Below are 15,674 nucleotides of genomic sequence, written 5' to 3'. Positions count from 1 at the left end.
TGTTTTACCTGAATAGATTTCAAGTGTGTAGTATTTTTAAAGCTGCTGCTACATAGATAGATTAAATATTTTAAACTACACAACTTTTTGTATTGAAAAAACTCCTTCCTTCTAAATTTAATAAGTTTAAACTTTGTTCACAACTATTAATCTGTTATTTTTCATTTTTAAATAAATTTCTTACATTTGCAAGAACTCCCACATACGCTTTTTGAAGGTCAGCTTCTATCAAATTTTAATCTCTAATCCTAAAAAATTAGTAACCAGCAACTAGCGTAACATTAAAGACTCAGCATGAACAGTTCTACCACAGCTAACTGTACCAAGAAATCAGAGCTCTTTTACCAGGATTCTGACAAGGAGATTCTGCTCTGCCAGGGACCACCTGGCAATGAGTTTTGGTGGCCACAATGGGGAGAGAGTAGGGACATGCATGCTACTAGTGTCTAATGACACTGCTCAACACCGTACAGTGACAGAATAGCCACCCACCATAAAGAATTACCTGACCCAAAATGTCAGCAGTGCTGAGGCTGGGAAACCCTAACGTACATGACAAAAGAAAGGTAAGGATGAAACCACGGCAGACAGCAGCTGCCTCCTCATCAGCACCTCCTCCACACTGACCCTGAACGACAGTCCCAGGGAAGGAAACTTCACAGCACCGACACCCCAGTTACCTTCTTTGGCACTTTCCAGGCTACCAGTATAAAATCATCAGGAATCTCTAGTCACACCTATTCTGTGACCTCAGTAATAAGGCCTTTTGGGTTATGTTCTTATTTTCACACAAATGACAAGTAAGGTTTTTCAGAAAATAAATGTGGTATCTATTCCCATATTGAGGTTATTCCTATGATTCGCAATAATGTTTTAACTTTTAAAAGAATTAAACAGTTCTATTTACAGTGGTGTAACAAATTTTAATTCAAAATAGACACTCTGAAAACAACAGGTAAAAAAAAAAATAAAGTTTAACAAGCTCTCTTTGAATTTACAACAGAGTACACCAACAATCACAAACCAGTTTCACAACTGCCTCAAATATGCACATTATAGCAATTACATGCAAGTATTATATTTTTTAAAATCCACATAGTAAGTAACATTATATCTCTTAGAGGCTGTCACATCCTCCAAATATTTCTACCTAAAGATAGAGTGAACAGGCTCCTCTGCCGTGTACCACCAGAAATATGACTTACCATCTCAACTGGCTGGTCTCCATGACTAGTTCTGGTGCTTTAAGTTTTTTTTAATATCATGTGGGGAAAAAAACGAGGTTTAACATCCAGTGACAACAATGGAGATTCTTTAACAATATGCCATCCCATCCACCTGGAAACAGCTTCCAGCCGAAACCAGCTAGAGAAAAGCCCATTTCCCCACTAAACATGACCTTCAGAAAACGTGGTCAAAGACTTACTGTACCAACCATGGAGACTTAAATCTCAGTCTGCAAACTTCACCGTGTCCCCTGAAAACCTGTGCTGAAATTTAAGTTAGTATCCACACTCAGGGGCAGTAATTTTATTCCTGAGTATCATAGTCCTTCCCTTTCACTAGTTTATGAGTAGTTAGGTTAGGAGAAGAGTTTTGGGGTGCATTTTTTCAATGTTTATTCTAAAGGCACTAAAAATTTATTGTTTTACCTCTGAATGGAGAAATGACTTAGCATATCAAAAGAAATGGAAAATCTACACTGAAAAATATTTCTGCATCTACAGAATAAATTTATTTGTAAAATAACTCTTGATTTATGAGCTACATACCAGCATACCAGATGTCAGATTCAGTCTACTTTTAACAAATAAAAATATTTGATTTTCTATGAGTTATGGGTAAAAAAAAAAAAAACAAAAAAACAGCCATTAGGACAAACCTAAAAAAATGCAGATCAAAATTATAATCTATAAGCAAAGATCTAAGATCTTACAAATAAATCAGCGTAAGTTAATGCACTGCATCCTCAAGGAGCCTTATACATACATCACAGGGATCTGTACCCACATCTCTGAACACTCACTGTACCATCCGCTGCTGCAGGGAAAGCTGAAGGAAATCGATGCTTCCTCTCGCAGTTAAATCAAGTATTCTGAAAAAGGCTGAAATGTCCTTAAACGAAAAAGCAAATTATTTATAGATTTCAGTTTCTTATCATATGATACTGACACTACTGGGAAAACAAGGCGTGCATGAAATATCAAAAGATTTCATTTACATGACAGAGAAAAAAACCTGAAAACAATTGTTACAAATCAAACTGCAGGAAACAATAGATGTGAAATAACTACTGGCTTCCTGGTAACAGGGGTCTCTCCAGCACCTGAAGTAACTCTGCAGAGCAGCACAGCGACCACTGAGGTGGATTCACCAACACAGTGAGGAAAACACTGTGAAATTTCAACCGAAAAAAATCTATCTACTACTTTAGAGTTACTTTTTTTTTTTTTTTACAAGTTTTATGGTTCATATTCAAAGTTCAATCTATGTTTCACATTTTTAAGTTCAGACATATCAAAGCCTAAAAGTACAGAAGGCTTGTGATTTTTTATTGCTTTCATGCAAATATACCTTCTTTTTCCAAAAAATGAAGCCACATCAATTTTCCACACCCAAAAGAGTGAGGATAACAATTCTATTTCCTTTTTGCTAGGATATGGTTTCTTATGGAAATAATCTTTAAGAAATTGCTTCTTTTCTTCGTAAGAGCGGCCTTCGTATTTTTTAGGATCTAATGCTAAAATCTGAAGAGCCTCATCCTTGACAATAGGTCCCTCTGTTCTGCTTTCATTCCTTTGTCTTTTAAAAGGCACAACACTTGTAACCTTTTCCGGACCTGGGGCTGCATCAGCATTCAGGATGGGAGGCTGCTCCTCCCCACGCCGCTGGTCTTCGGCCCCTAAGTGGCCATCAGGCAGCTTTCTCTTAACAGAAAAACTGGAATCATGTATCACTTCACCGTTGACTAAAAGCAGTTCACTGTTCTGAATAAAATCCGGCTGGATTTGTAGGTCTGAGCTGCTGTCCTTCGGAGCACTCCTGCAGCGCACCAAATGGACAGCGATGGCAGCCAAGGTCATGTTTCCAGTGTAGACCCCACAGCAGTGGATGCACTTGAAGGCGGGAGACTTCAGGACCGTGTGGACTGTGGGCATGATGTGGTGCCTCTCCTTCAAATGCAGCTCGTAGGCCTCCGTTGTCACAAAGGGGCCAAAGCAAAAGGGGCAGGTGGACACTCGCTTGCCAGTGCTCCCGGGGGTGCCCTCAGCCTGAGGCCTCACCTTCACATACACAGGCACCAGTGACTTGGAGTGTATCCCAGCCAGGATTGCCAAGTAGACTTCCCGCTCCCCAAGCTTCTCCTTTGGCAATATGGTAATGAAATCAAGGTGGGGAAAGAGCAGGTTGCCATTGGCATCCACATCTAATTGAAAACCTCTGTTGCTATAATCCATAGGCAACTTCTTCTTCCCCAGGTGCCTGTTCCTGCTGTGCTCCGAAAGACCTTTGATATCATGGAAGGTGCATGGACAGAACAAGCACCCCAAGCCATGCATCAGCAAGTGGTGTATAAGTTCCTCCTCGGAGACCAAGCATTTACAAGACAGACATCGCACCGTTTTCTCTCTCATCCACTTTAGAAATGGTGCGCACGCTGCCAGTTTTTCAGGCTCAAGTTTCTCGCCAGACTTGGACTCGCTGTGCTTATGCGCTACCTCCATGTGGACCTGGTAGACGTTGGACGGAAAGAGCTCGTTGCAGACGGGGCAGGTCTTCCACTGCTTGGCCTGTCTGAGCACCTGGTTTGTGTCTGCTGCAGAGGCGGCGGCCTGAACAAACACGCTCTGGGCAGCATTCACCAGCACTGGAGGAGAGGGCATGCCGGGCATGGAACCAGCCATCGGTGCAGCTGCACCTGACGGTAGGAGCTGGATGGGCATCTGGGGCGGAGCGACAGTCGCAAGGCCTCCGGGGGGAACCGGCAGAGTGACAGACACGGGGGCCAGCGTGTAGGTCGGAATCCCATTCACTTGTTTCCCTGTAGGGATGAGCTGTCTGAGAATAGAGCCTGAAGTTAGGAAGGTGGCGTTCTGCGAAGCACCAGGTCTCACTGGCTGGTTCACAGGCAGAATGTTGGTGCCCACAGTCTGGTTGAGTTGCAAGACCCCAGGCCTCACCGGCTGGCCCACAGGAAGAACTCCCGACACAACAGGCTGACTAAGCTGCAGAACCCCAGAATTCACACCCTGGTTTACAGACACAACAGCCGAGGAGGAGACTGTCTGGTTGGGAGAAAGCAGCCCAGATGGGACCACCTGGCCTGCAGGGAGAACCCTCAGTGGGGCTGTCTGGCCAGGGGGAAGAACCCGTGACGGAGCTGTCTGGCCCACGGGGAGAACCCCTGACTGGACCATCTGGCCAGTAGGAAGAACCCCAGAAGTGGCTGTTTGCCCAGGGATAACCCCTGCAGGAGTCATCTGGCCTGCAGGAAGGACTCCAGACGGGACTGCCCGACTCACAGACAGCACCCCTGGCGAGACAGCCTGCAGGACTCCGGGGGTTACAGAGGGACTCACAGGAAGAACCCCAGGCCCAACAGGTCTGTTTATGGGTCCCACAGGCTGGGTGAGGGGTAAAACCCCAGGGCGGACAGTCTGATTTATGGGGAGGACACTAGTTCCGACAGACTTATTGACAGGTCCGACTGGCTGACTCAAGGGCAACACAGGAGGATTCACAGACTGATGAAGTGGGACCCCATGAGAAAGAAAGACGGGCTGAGGTGCTGGGGGCTGCAGGGTGAGGCTGTTCTGGCCCACGGGCAGAGGGCTGGAGACCAGAGTCATGTGGGATTGGCCAGCAGCAGGCGGGGAATGAGTGAGGCTTCCAGGGGCACCCTGGGCCACAGTCACTGGCTGTCCTGCGGCTGGGCTCGGACTGTTCTGTGGCAAAGCAAGATGGAAGCAAGGAGGCGGCGCTGCAGCGCTTGGAGCACTGCCGTTTGCTGGTGCAGCCAAATGTGCCGCTGGTTTTGGAGCAATGTGTGTTTGCTTCAAGAGTCCAGTCCTCTTAATATGTTCTGAAATCACAGATCTAAGCTTATTCTCCAAATCTCTGTGTATGTCTGATGTCAAAATGTGATACATTAATGCATCCTGGCTGCTGGCATTGGCGTTGCACTTTTTACAGAAATATTTGTCAGGTGGTGGGATCTTCTCTATAGAAAGAGTATCGTTAGTTTTCGGTTGTTCATCCACTTCCTCAGTTCGCAGGCCAAAGTAGGAGTTAATTAAGTAGTGAAAATGGGCTACCAGCACATGCTTCTTCATGCTGTAGTACAAAGTGTTTGAAAAGTTACATTTTAGACATGTGAAACTTATCACATCACTCCTAGATGATTTAGTTTCACCTAAAATATTCACTGTGTAGTTCTGAACTTTCCGGACAGGCGCATGGAACATTCTGAAGTGCCTTCCCACAACTTTGGGCTGAGATGCAAATACACAGTTTGGGCAAGGGATCACCAGCTCTTGGTCAATTTCATCTTCATGGTAACGATGTAAATGATTTTTGAATGAAGTAAGCACCTTTGTAGAGTATTTACAGAGGCCACAACAGTATGGCTTTGTTCGGTATCTCTGTTAAAAGAAAAGAAAGCCTTAAGCATAGTTGAATAAACTGTCAGATGCTAACCTTCCACAGTCCCTAAGGACTTGACCCCTTTTCTCCAAATGTGCTAGGCATTTAACCTGACGTAGTGTTTTCTAACCCAGGGGTTGGTAAGCTTTTCTGTGAAGGGCCTGAGAATGCTTATGTTAGGATTGTGGACCATACAGTACAGTCTCTGTGGCAACTACTCAGCACTGCCATTGTTGTACAAAAGTCCCCAAAAGAATGTGTAATTTATGTTCCAATAAAACTTTATTTACAAACACCAACTTGAATTTCATATACTTTTCACATGTCACAAAATAGTATTGTCATTTTTTTCTTAAGCATTTAAAAGCCTAACAACTGTTCCTAGCTCATGAGTCGTGGCTAATTCATACACATCTAGGATTTGGCTCACACTCACAGTTTGCTGACCCCTGTTCTAAGTCATCCACTAAAACCACAAATACAATTACTTAGTCCTGTACTTTGAATTATTAACAGCATCAATTTTAAAAGCTTAATTTTCTACAAGAGAAAGTATTTTCTCCCCCCATCCCATTTCTCTTAATTCCAATGTTATTTGGGCTCCAAATTCTAAAACCTCCGGAATTTATCCACAACTAATCGAACTTTCAAACTGTTAAACCCATCATTACTATCGTTCTACTTCCCCTATTTCTAGAGAAGGTAGGAGTCAAATGGACAGTGTTTGGCCCATGCAAGTACCTAATAAACTATCTGATAAATAGTAAAGAAAGTGCAACTAAGCCTAAACTCACACTATGGATGACCCTAACATAAGGGTAAGGCCACAGAATGCAACACTGACCATATGGAATTTCTATTTAAGGCATGTTTTGGGGAACTTAACAAGTTCGGGGCCTAAAAACACATTCACACAACAGGGTGCACTCTGTTCTAACATCCAGTAAGACTTGCTGGTTTGCAATAACTTGAGAGAACACTGAAATCTCTGGTCTCATGACAGAGTCTTGAGAACCCAGAGCTGATGAACCACAAAACACCCGCTCCCCAGTTCCACAAACAAGGAAGCTAAGACCTAGCTTCATCTAAAGCCCCCGAGCTGGCTGTGGCACTATCACAGTGATCGAGGGTTAATTCTCATCCTTTCCTAAACCTGTGTGCTCATTATCACTCACACTCACACACACACACTTCCATTCTTCAGGTTTTTTTTTTTTTTGGACAGAGTCTCACTCTGTCACTCAGGCTAGAGTGCAGTGGCGTGATCTCAGCTCACTGCAACCTATACCTCCCCGGTTCAAGCAATTCTCCTGCCTCAGCCCCTCCTGAGTAACTGGAGTTACATTATAAGATATTTTAAGAATTCAGATGAGAAAAATCAATGAGGCTTAAGATTCATGAAGTCAAGATCTGCTAAATGAGGCATCCTGTAGTAGCCACGAGCTGTGCTCAGGTGAAGGAGAACTCAATCACTGTGGTTTCAAGGAATCTTGCATCTCATGGTAGAGAGGAGAGTGTGAGGTCACAGACTGAAAAACGGCACTCAAAGAAAGTGGGCTAACAAAAAGTATCTACAGAAAATTCTGACAAAGCACAGCCTGAGCAACACAGTGAGACCCCACCTCTACAAAAAATAAAAACAAAAAAAAATTAGCCGAGCATGGTGGCATGCACCTGTGGTCTCAGCTACTCAGGAGGCTGAAGTGGAAGGACACTGTGAACCCATGAGGTCAAGGCTGCAGTGAGCTAAGATTACGCCACTGGACTCCAGCCCAGACAACAGTGACACCCTGTCCCCCCAAAAATAATAAAAATAAAAAAAATTCTGACAACGACTAAATTACTGAAATATGTTAAAGCCCAAATTCCCAAGGCCAGCATGACTTTGACAACAGAAGCTGGTGAGAGGGTACAGCCAAGTCAAGTCTGGGATGAGCTGAGTTTGATACCGAAGAAGGTGCTAACAACTGGTGGCAGAACAGGTGTCCCAGAAAACACTTGAATGAGAATTCAGCAGTATGGTTCATGTTTTAGCCTGAATTTGCTTAACTGTTTGAGGTTTCTAATTACTTAAAATGTTCTTTGATTCAGAGGTCTGTATTTTTATTTCAGTTTCTGAAACCAGGATGTACATTCACTGTATGCACTTAATGTAGTGGCATTTTGTTTTACTCAGAACAATTATTAAATCAAACGTCCTTCTTACAGCAACGACATCTTATAATCAAGGACAAACAATAGTTTCACTGCATCACTGTGTCAACTTCGCACACAGAAAACTCACAGAGCATCAGTAACCCTGCCTCACCACACACTGTACTTGGTTTCTTGCCACTTCTCTGAAAGGTTGCATTATTCCTCCTCCCCATTCACTCACCAGCAACCCCAATACATGTGATGTTCTTTAGACCACATTTACATTCATTCCTCACTTTTGAGGAAGCATGAAAAAACAAATACAAAAAATACATACCACTTTCTTTCCAGAAGGTTCCCAGAGAGAAACATCTCCCCATGATGTGTTATGAAAGTATTTCTCTCCCGGATCAAAGCCTTTAAGGTCCTTTTAAAAAGGGAGAAAAAAAGAGAAAGAAATATTTAATTACAACCTGATGAGATTGTAAGGCCGGGCATGGTGGCTCACGCTTGTAATCCCAGCACTTTGGGAGGCTGAGGAGGGTGGATTACTTGAGGCCAGGAGGTCGAGACCAGCCTGGCCAACACGGTAAAACTCCATCTCTACTGAAAAATACAAAAATTAGCTGGGCGTGGTGACACATGCCTGTACTCCAAGCTACTCGGGAGGCTGAGGCAGGAGAACTGCTTGAACCTGGAAGGTGGAGGTTGCAGTGAACCGCACTCAAGCCTGGGAGACAGAGCAGGACACTGTCGAAAAAGAAAAGAAAAAAGAGAGACAAAGAGAGAAAGAGAGAGAGCAAGAAAGAGAAAGAGGGGAGAGGGGAGAGAGAAAGAGAGAGAAAGAAAAGGAAGAAAAGGAAAACGGAAAGGAAAAGGAAAGGAAAGAACGAACCTGATGAGATTACTTGGTACCTTAGAAATCTACAGGGGAAGAAAGAAATGAAAGTACAGTCACCCCTCGGTATGGGGACTGGTTCCAGGACCACCTGGAGGCACCAAATCCAAGACTGCTCAAGCCTCTTATGTTAAATCGTGTAGTTACTTGCACATATGTAACGTATGCACATCTTCCTAGTTACCTTGTTTAGAGAACAATGACAAGAAAACAAGTCTGTACATGTTCAGTATAGATGCAACCATCCATTTTCTGCCCCATATATTTTCAACCCATAGTTGGTTTAATCAACAGATGCAGAACCCCTGGATATAGACAGACTATAAAGCTCTCAGCAAGTTTTGATGGAGTACCCTTTAAGTATGAGAACTGAGGAAACAGTTGAAATAATCAAAGTCAAAATTAGATTCATAAGAAATAAACAGAGGAGACCTCCCAACAAGTAACTATCTACATCCTTTATACGTATGCAAAGCCTAAACATAAGGATTCTAAAACCCATGTAGCTTCATGAGTACATATAAAGAAACAAAAAAGTACTTCAAAGTAAAAGAATCTTCATCTGGGTTGGTTACGAGTCTTTGCTACTGTGGATAGTGCCGCAATAAACATACGTGTGCATGTGTCTTTATAGTAGCATGATTTATAACTCATCATTTATATTAAGTATTTCTCCTAATGCTATTCCTCTCCCATTCCCCCACCCCACGACAGGCCCCAGTGTGTGATGTTCCCCGCTCTGTGTCCAAGTGATCTCATTGTTCCATTCCCACCTATGAGTGAGAACATGTGGTGTTTGGTTTTCTGTCCTTGCAATAGTTTGCCCAGAATGATGGTTTCCAGCTTCATCTACGTCCCTACAAAGGACATGACTCATCCCTTTTTATGGTTGCATAGTATTGGCACGTGTATACATATGTAAAAACCTGCACGTTGTGCACATGTATCCTAGAACTTAAATCAAAAAAAAAAAAAAAAAAAAAATCTTCATCTTCAACACTCTTTTTAAACTATACTTTACTGCTATTGTTCAATCCATTTGTCTCAGGGAATGAAAGAAAAGTATTTTTACCTTACTCTTTAAATATTTTTCAAAGCAGTTAAACAAAGATCTAGAACGTGTAGAGGGTTTTTTTCTCAGATGGAATCAATCATTTTTCACCCAAAAAGTTACACTTGCCAGAGAGAGAAAACTACGCAAAAGACCTATAGTGTAGACAACGGTGTCAGGAAAAACCTCACAATCAGCTGAAAGAGGCAGGAGTGTGAGAAACACAGTGCATACTGGAGACTCTCAGGGGCAGGTGAACATGGAGAGAAGAGGAGCGCGTAGGTCCTAGAAAGGGGTCCGCGGCCAGAACGCATGAGCCGAGACCTCCCACAGGAGCAGCGTCCTCAGAGCAGGGGTCCAACGGCTGACTTCCAAAGCCTGCTGGCAGCAGGTAGGGAAGGGAGGAAAGGTAGAAGGAAGGCTTCCACCTTGCATTCAGGTAAAATGGCCTAAGACAAAATAATTACAAGCTCCACAGAACAGGAATCTACCTCATCCTTTTGTAGTCATCACTAATTCAACCCTCAAATATTTTCTTTTGGACTCTGGGGATCCAACCATGAATAAGACAAATGAGATCCCAACCTCACAGAGTTTCACAATTGAGAAACACCGATATTTTGTAAAATTTTTCTTCACAAGAAAATACTGTCTTTCATGGGTGATAGGTGCTATGAATAACAACCGTGAAGTGGTAAAGGAGTATAAAGCAGAGAGCTCCAACTGTGTCTGCCTGACCCGAGCGCGATGTGGGCAGGGGGCTGGGGTGGCTAACATGACAGGGAGGGGACAGGAGAGAGAGAAAAACAACAAGGCCTGGGGCAGAATCCTGAGCAGGGCAGCAGAGGGTTTTAAACAACAATGTTTTAAAAAGTGAAAATCAGACACTAAGTGAGAAGGCGTACAAGAAAAACATTTTCCATTTCTGTCTAAAATTTTAAAGTCCATGTGGCCCAAGATTACTTTTCTTCTGAGTTGAAAGAAGTAAAAATCTACTCCTGTTTTGCTCTCAGCTACTTCCCAAAGCGTGCAGAAAGTGTAGTCATACAAAGCACTTTACCTGTGCAGCACAGCTCACTCGTTTAAAAGTGCAAACTGTATTAAGAAGTGAGCATAAAGAGGTATCAAGTCCATAATCGCATGGTGTGGACAGTCCTGTGAGGTAACAGTGCATTCAGAATTAGCTCACGACACCAACTTCAGAACCTACAGAAAAGTACAAGTACAAATGCTCAAAAACAAATGAGACAAATGCTCAAAGAAGGGACCCACCCTCACAGACCCTTTAGGGGAGGGGTCATGACAAGAGCACCAGGAGCACCTGGATGCTGTGCATCAGAAAGACAAACGGCTGGAGAGACCCAAACACACGAAGTCACAGGAGAGCCACAGAAGTGCTCAAGAAAGAAAAAAAGGCATTTCACGAATCACCATTTGGAAAGGTTAACTAACTGCTCACTTTGAAAAGTGACAGCTCAAAGGAAAGGATAAAACTATCCTGCCTTTCCCAGAGAAACCAAACAGTCCCAACTGCTGAGTAACAAGAGTTTACAGAAGAAAGTCTGCTAACAATCCACAAGTGACAGAATCAGAAAGACCTCCCTCACAGCAAGTCCCCCAATAAAACTACCATCTAGGACCAGGATTATCAACAGGTGTTAAATGCATCACATTCCAGGCCACAGAAAGAATGTAACACACAAAGACCAGACTGCCACCTACTGTAGTGAAGCAACAAAATATGACTGGGGTCCCTGAAGTGACACAAGAAGCACAGAACATCATATATGTATTCTAGCCCAAAATGCTTAACTTGAATCAACTGGGCCTTTCAGTAGAACTTCTCATTTAAAAGCAGCTCAGGGGACAGGGGACTAAGCTGAAACAACACTACAAGAAAGTACCAGACAGATCTGGAAGGAGGGGCATCTCTTCATGACAAGAGGCTGGTCTGGCCAAGGGAAAGCACTGCGAACCCAACCACTAGATGTAACAGGGTCCACACGGTTTCCGGCTTACATAAACCGAGTATAAAAAATGTTCTGGGGGTCGTGTGCGGTGGCTCACGCCTGTAATCCCAGCACTTTGGGAGGCTGAGGCAGGCGGATCATCTGAGGCAAGGAGTTCGAGACCAGCCTGGCCACATGGTGAAACCCCGTCTCTACTAAAAATACAAAAACTAGCTGGGCATGGTGGTGGGTGCTCCTAATCCCAGCTACATGGGAGGCTGAGGCAAGAGAACTGCTTGAACCCAGGAGACAGAGGTTGCAAAGAGCCGAGACTGCACCACTGCACGCACGCACTCCAGCCTGGGTGATAAGAGTGAAACTCCACCTCAAAACAAAAACAAACAAACAAAAAAAAAGTTCTGGGTAAAACTGAAGAAATCTGACTATGGACTGTGTATTAAATAAGGTGAACATGTAATACATGACAAGACAGAGGAAAGTGAAAAAAGCAAGTGATAAAATAGCTAATCAATACAATCTCATGGGAAGAACGATAACATACAGAAATAAACAGCTGAACAATACGATGTTAATGGTGGCAACTTCTGAATGACAGAAATGTGGCATTTTAAATTTCATTTTCTAATTAGAAACGGTTACCTGCATTTTCAAACATTCATATACTATTATTTTTATAGCAATGATTACTTTTAATATAAAAAACTACAGAAAAATAGTTAACACAATTACCTTTAACTCTACAATAGTATGTGGCTTATCAAGTCAATTCAGAACTAACAAGAAAAAGACAAGTTATAAAAAGATTTCTTTTTATTTATTTATTTATTTATTTTGAGACAGAGTGCTGCTCTGTCGCCCAGGCTGGAGTGCAGTGGCACAATCTCGGCTCACTGCAGCCTCCACCTCCCATGTTCAAGCAATTCTCCTGCCTGAGCCTCCCAACTAGCTAGGACTACAGGCACATGCCGCCATGCCCGGCTTATTATTATTGTTGTATTTGTAGTAGAGACGGGGTTTCACTGTGTTAGCCAGGATGGTCTCGATCTCCTGACCTCGTGAAAGTTAGGTTATTTTCAGAACTATCTTAAAAGACGAAGTATACAACACGTGGGTCCTTTATTCTGATTCCAACAAAGAGCAAAAATATTTGAAACAAAGAGAAATAAGCATAAACACTAGGAAACACAAAGGAACTTTAAGTACATCTTAAAAACCAGCACATAAGAATCTAAGCCCAATTAAAAGATGCTGCTAGAGCAGCAGAAATGAATCAAGAAGGCTGGAATTAAGAAGAGCCCCACAGTAATTACGAAATCATTATCGCCCAATAGAAAGCAGAATTCACTATTTCCAAATAGACAAAAGAAATAAGCCACTATCCCACCAGACTGACCTTGTGATAAATTTGCACAGGGTCTCCTGAAGACTTTTTCTGAGCCCTGATGCTCTCATGTGTGAGAAAACCAGTGGGACTTTTCCACTGGTTCACTAGTGGGAACCAGTGAAAGAAGAAGGTAAAACAACTGTCAAAATGCCAGAGAGTCCACCGGGAGAGGTGAATGACCCCTTAATAAGTGACGTTGAGTCAAACCCTCACAGCAGTCTGTCTCCAGAGTCCCAGACCGTCCAGACCCACTCTAGCAATGCTTAAAAATTTCAAGTGCCTTAAACATGTTCTAGAACAAAATCCAAATATATTTAAATGAAACAACAAAATCTAGCACCCATAAAACACAATGTCCAGCGTGTAGCCAAAAACTGCCAGTCAGAAAACAAAAAACAAAAACTGCCAGTCATACAAAACAGCAGAAAAATATGACCCAAAACCAGGAGAACAAGAAATTACAGAAAACATGAATGCAACGAGAGAAGTGAAAGAAAGTGAAAGATGGATGGTAAACTGCACTTCCACGAACGAAAAATGTACTATCATGAAAAATACAATGCATGGGATTAAGAGCAGATTAGATGCTGCCAAACACTGGTAAATCTGAAGACAAAGCAAGAGAAATACACATACACACACACACACAAACACACCTGAAAAAACCCCAACAACGGCATCAATGAGCTATGGGACAGTATCAAGGAGCCTAATATACAGGAGTCCCCCCTTATTGGCACAGGACATGTTCCAAGACCCCAGTGAATGCTGACACTGTGGACAGTGCCAAATGCTACATACACTATGTTTTTTTCTTACACAGACATATCTACAATAAAATACAACTTATAAATTAGATTTGGTACAGGACATTGGTACAGGAAGGTATTAACAACAATAAAACATAACAATTGTAACAATATACAGTAATAAAAGTTATGTGAATGTGGTCTCTCAAAGTATCTTATGCTACTGTGCTCGCCCTTCTTGTGGTGATGTGAGATGACACGATGCCTGTTTGGCATCTCACGTGACAAGATGAAGTGAGGTGAAAGGTAGAGCTCGGTGGTGCGATATCTCAACACACTACTCAGAATGTCATGGAACTTAAAATGTATGAAATATTTCTGGAATTTTCCATATAGTATTTTCAAACCATGGTTGACTATGGAAAGCAAAACTGAGAATACAGGGGAACTATTTTTTTTTTTTTTTGAGACGGAGTCTTGCTCTGTCGCCCAGGCTGGAGTGCTGTGGCCGGATCTCAGCTCACCGCAAGCTCCGCCTCCCGGGTTTACGCCATTCTCCTGCCTCAGCCTCCTGAGTAGCTGGGACTACAGGCGCCTGCCACCACGCCCGGCTAATTTTTTGTATTTTTAGTAGAGATGTGGTTGCACCATGCTAGCCAGGATGGTCTCGATCTCCTGACCTCGTGATCCACCCGCCTCGGCCTCCCAAAGTGCTGGGATTACAGGCTTGAGCCACCGTGCCCACAGGGGAACTATTATATGTGTAATTGAGTATCAGGGACAAAGTGGGGAGGAGAAGAAAAACTAGTTGAAGAAATGATGCCACAAAATTTTCCAAATCTGATGAAAACTATAAACACACAAAATCGAGAAGCTCACCAGACCCCAAGCAAAATGTTTGAAACACAAAGAAAACCAAACCAAGGCACATTATAGTCAAAGTATTAAAAATACAGAGAGGAACAAAGATGACAGAAAACACATTGTTGGAAAAAATGCCAGCCAGAAGACAATAGAGTGAAATCTTTAAAATATTAAAAGGGAAAAAAACTAGAATTCCACACCTAGCAAAAATATCTTCCTTCCTAAAGAAAGACACAACTTTTTTTAGAGAGAAAGTATAGTGAGTTAATTAAGTACATCAGCACTACAAAATACGAAGTTCTTCAGGAGGCAGAGGAAATGCCTCGTGATGGAAATACACATCTACACAAAGGGATGACAACTATCATCAATGACATGAAGATCAATATAATTTCTTTCTTTTTTACCGTTTAAAATAAAAGTAACAACATATTGTAAGATTTCTAACATGTGGAAGAAAACAATAGAACAAAGGCCGGAAGAAGACATTACAGCACACTGCTCTAAGGTTCTAATACTACAGATGAAGTAGCAGTATATGAAGAAAGTCAGCGAAAGATCTACAGCTAATAAGTCAATGAGAGATAAAATGGAATCATAAAAAATATTCAATCCAAAAGCAAGCAGAAAAAGAGTGAAAAATAAAGAACAGATGAGACAAGCAAAAAAACAAACACCAAGATGGGAGATTTAAAACCAACCATATCAATAATCACATTAAATAACAAGGACTGGCAAACTTCTTCTGTAAAGGACAGGCTAATAAATAGTTTAGGCTTTGCTGCCTATAGAATCTCTGATACAATTACTCAATCCTGCCACACTGTGCCCAAAAGCAGCCTTGGACAATATATTAAACTAATGAGAATAGCTATACCAATAAACTTTTACTTAAAAATTTTTTTGAGACAGGGTCTCACTCTGTCGCCCAAGCTGGAGTGCAGTGGTGTAATCATGACTCATTGCAGCCTTGAACTCC

The 15,674-nt window shown here is 42.5% G+C and overlaps 1 protein-coding gene across 2 annotated transcripts in view; it reads right to left on the bottom strand.

The window, feature by feature from the left end:
- Positions 1-906: 906 nt before the first annotated feature.
- ADNP2 (ADNP homeobox 2) overlaps positions 907-15,674 on the bottom strand; it is a 21,857-nt gene continuing 7,089 nt past the window's right edge. For both annotated transcript variants that reach the window (XM_011934374.1, XM_011934375.1), the window contains exons 2-3: positions 8,117-8,206; positions 907-5,642 (exon numbers count right to left, since the gene is read on the bottom strand). In XM_011934374.1, the coding sequence (XP_011789764.1) occupies positions 2,463-5,642; positions 8,117-8,206 (3,270 nt within the window). In that variant the 3' untranslated portion in view covers positions 907-2,462. The remainder of the gene's footprint in view (positions 5,643-8,116; positions 8,207-15,674) is intronic.

The sequence above is a fragment of the Colobus angolensis genome, unplaced genomic scaffold, assembly GCF_000951035.1.
Source record: "Colobus angolensis palliatus isolate OR3802 unplaced genomic scaffold, Cang.pa_1.0 Scaffold135, whole genome shotgun sequence".
NCBI lineage: Eukaryota > Metazoa > Chordata > Mammalia > Primates > Cercopithecidae > Colobus > Colobus angolensis.
This window is presented reverse-complemented; position numbering and strand designations above follow the sequence as displayed.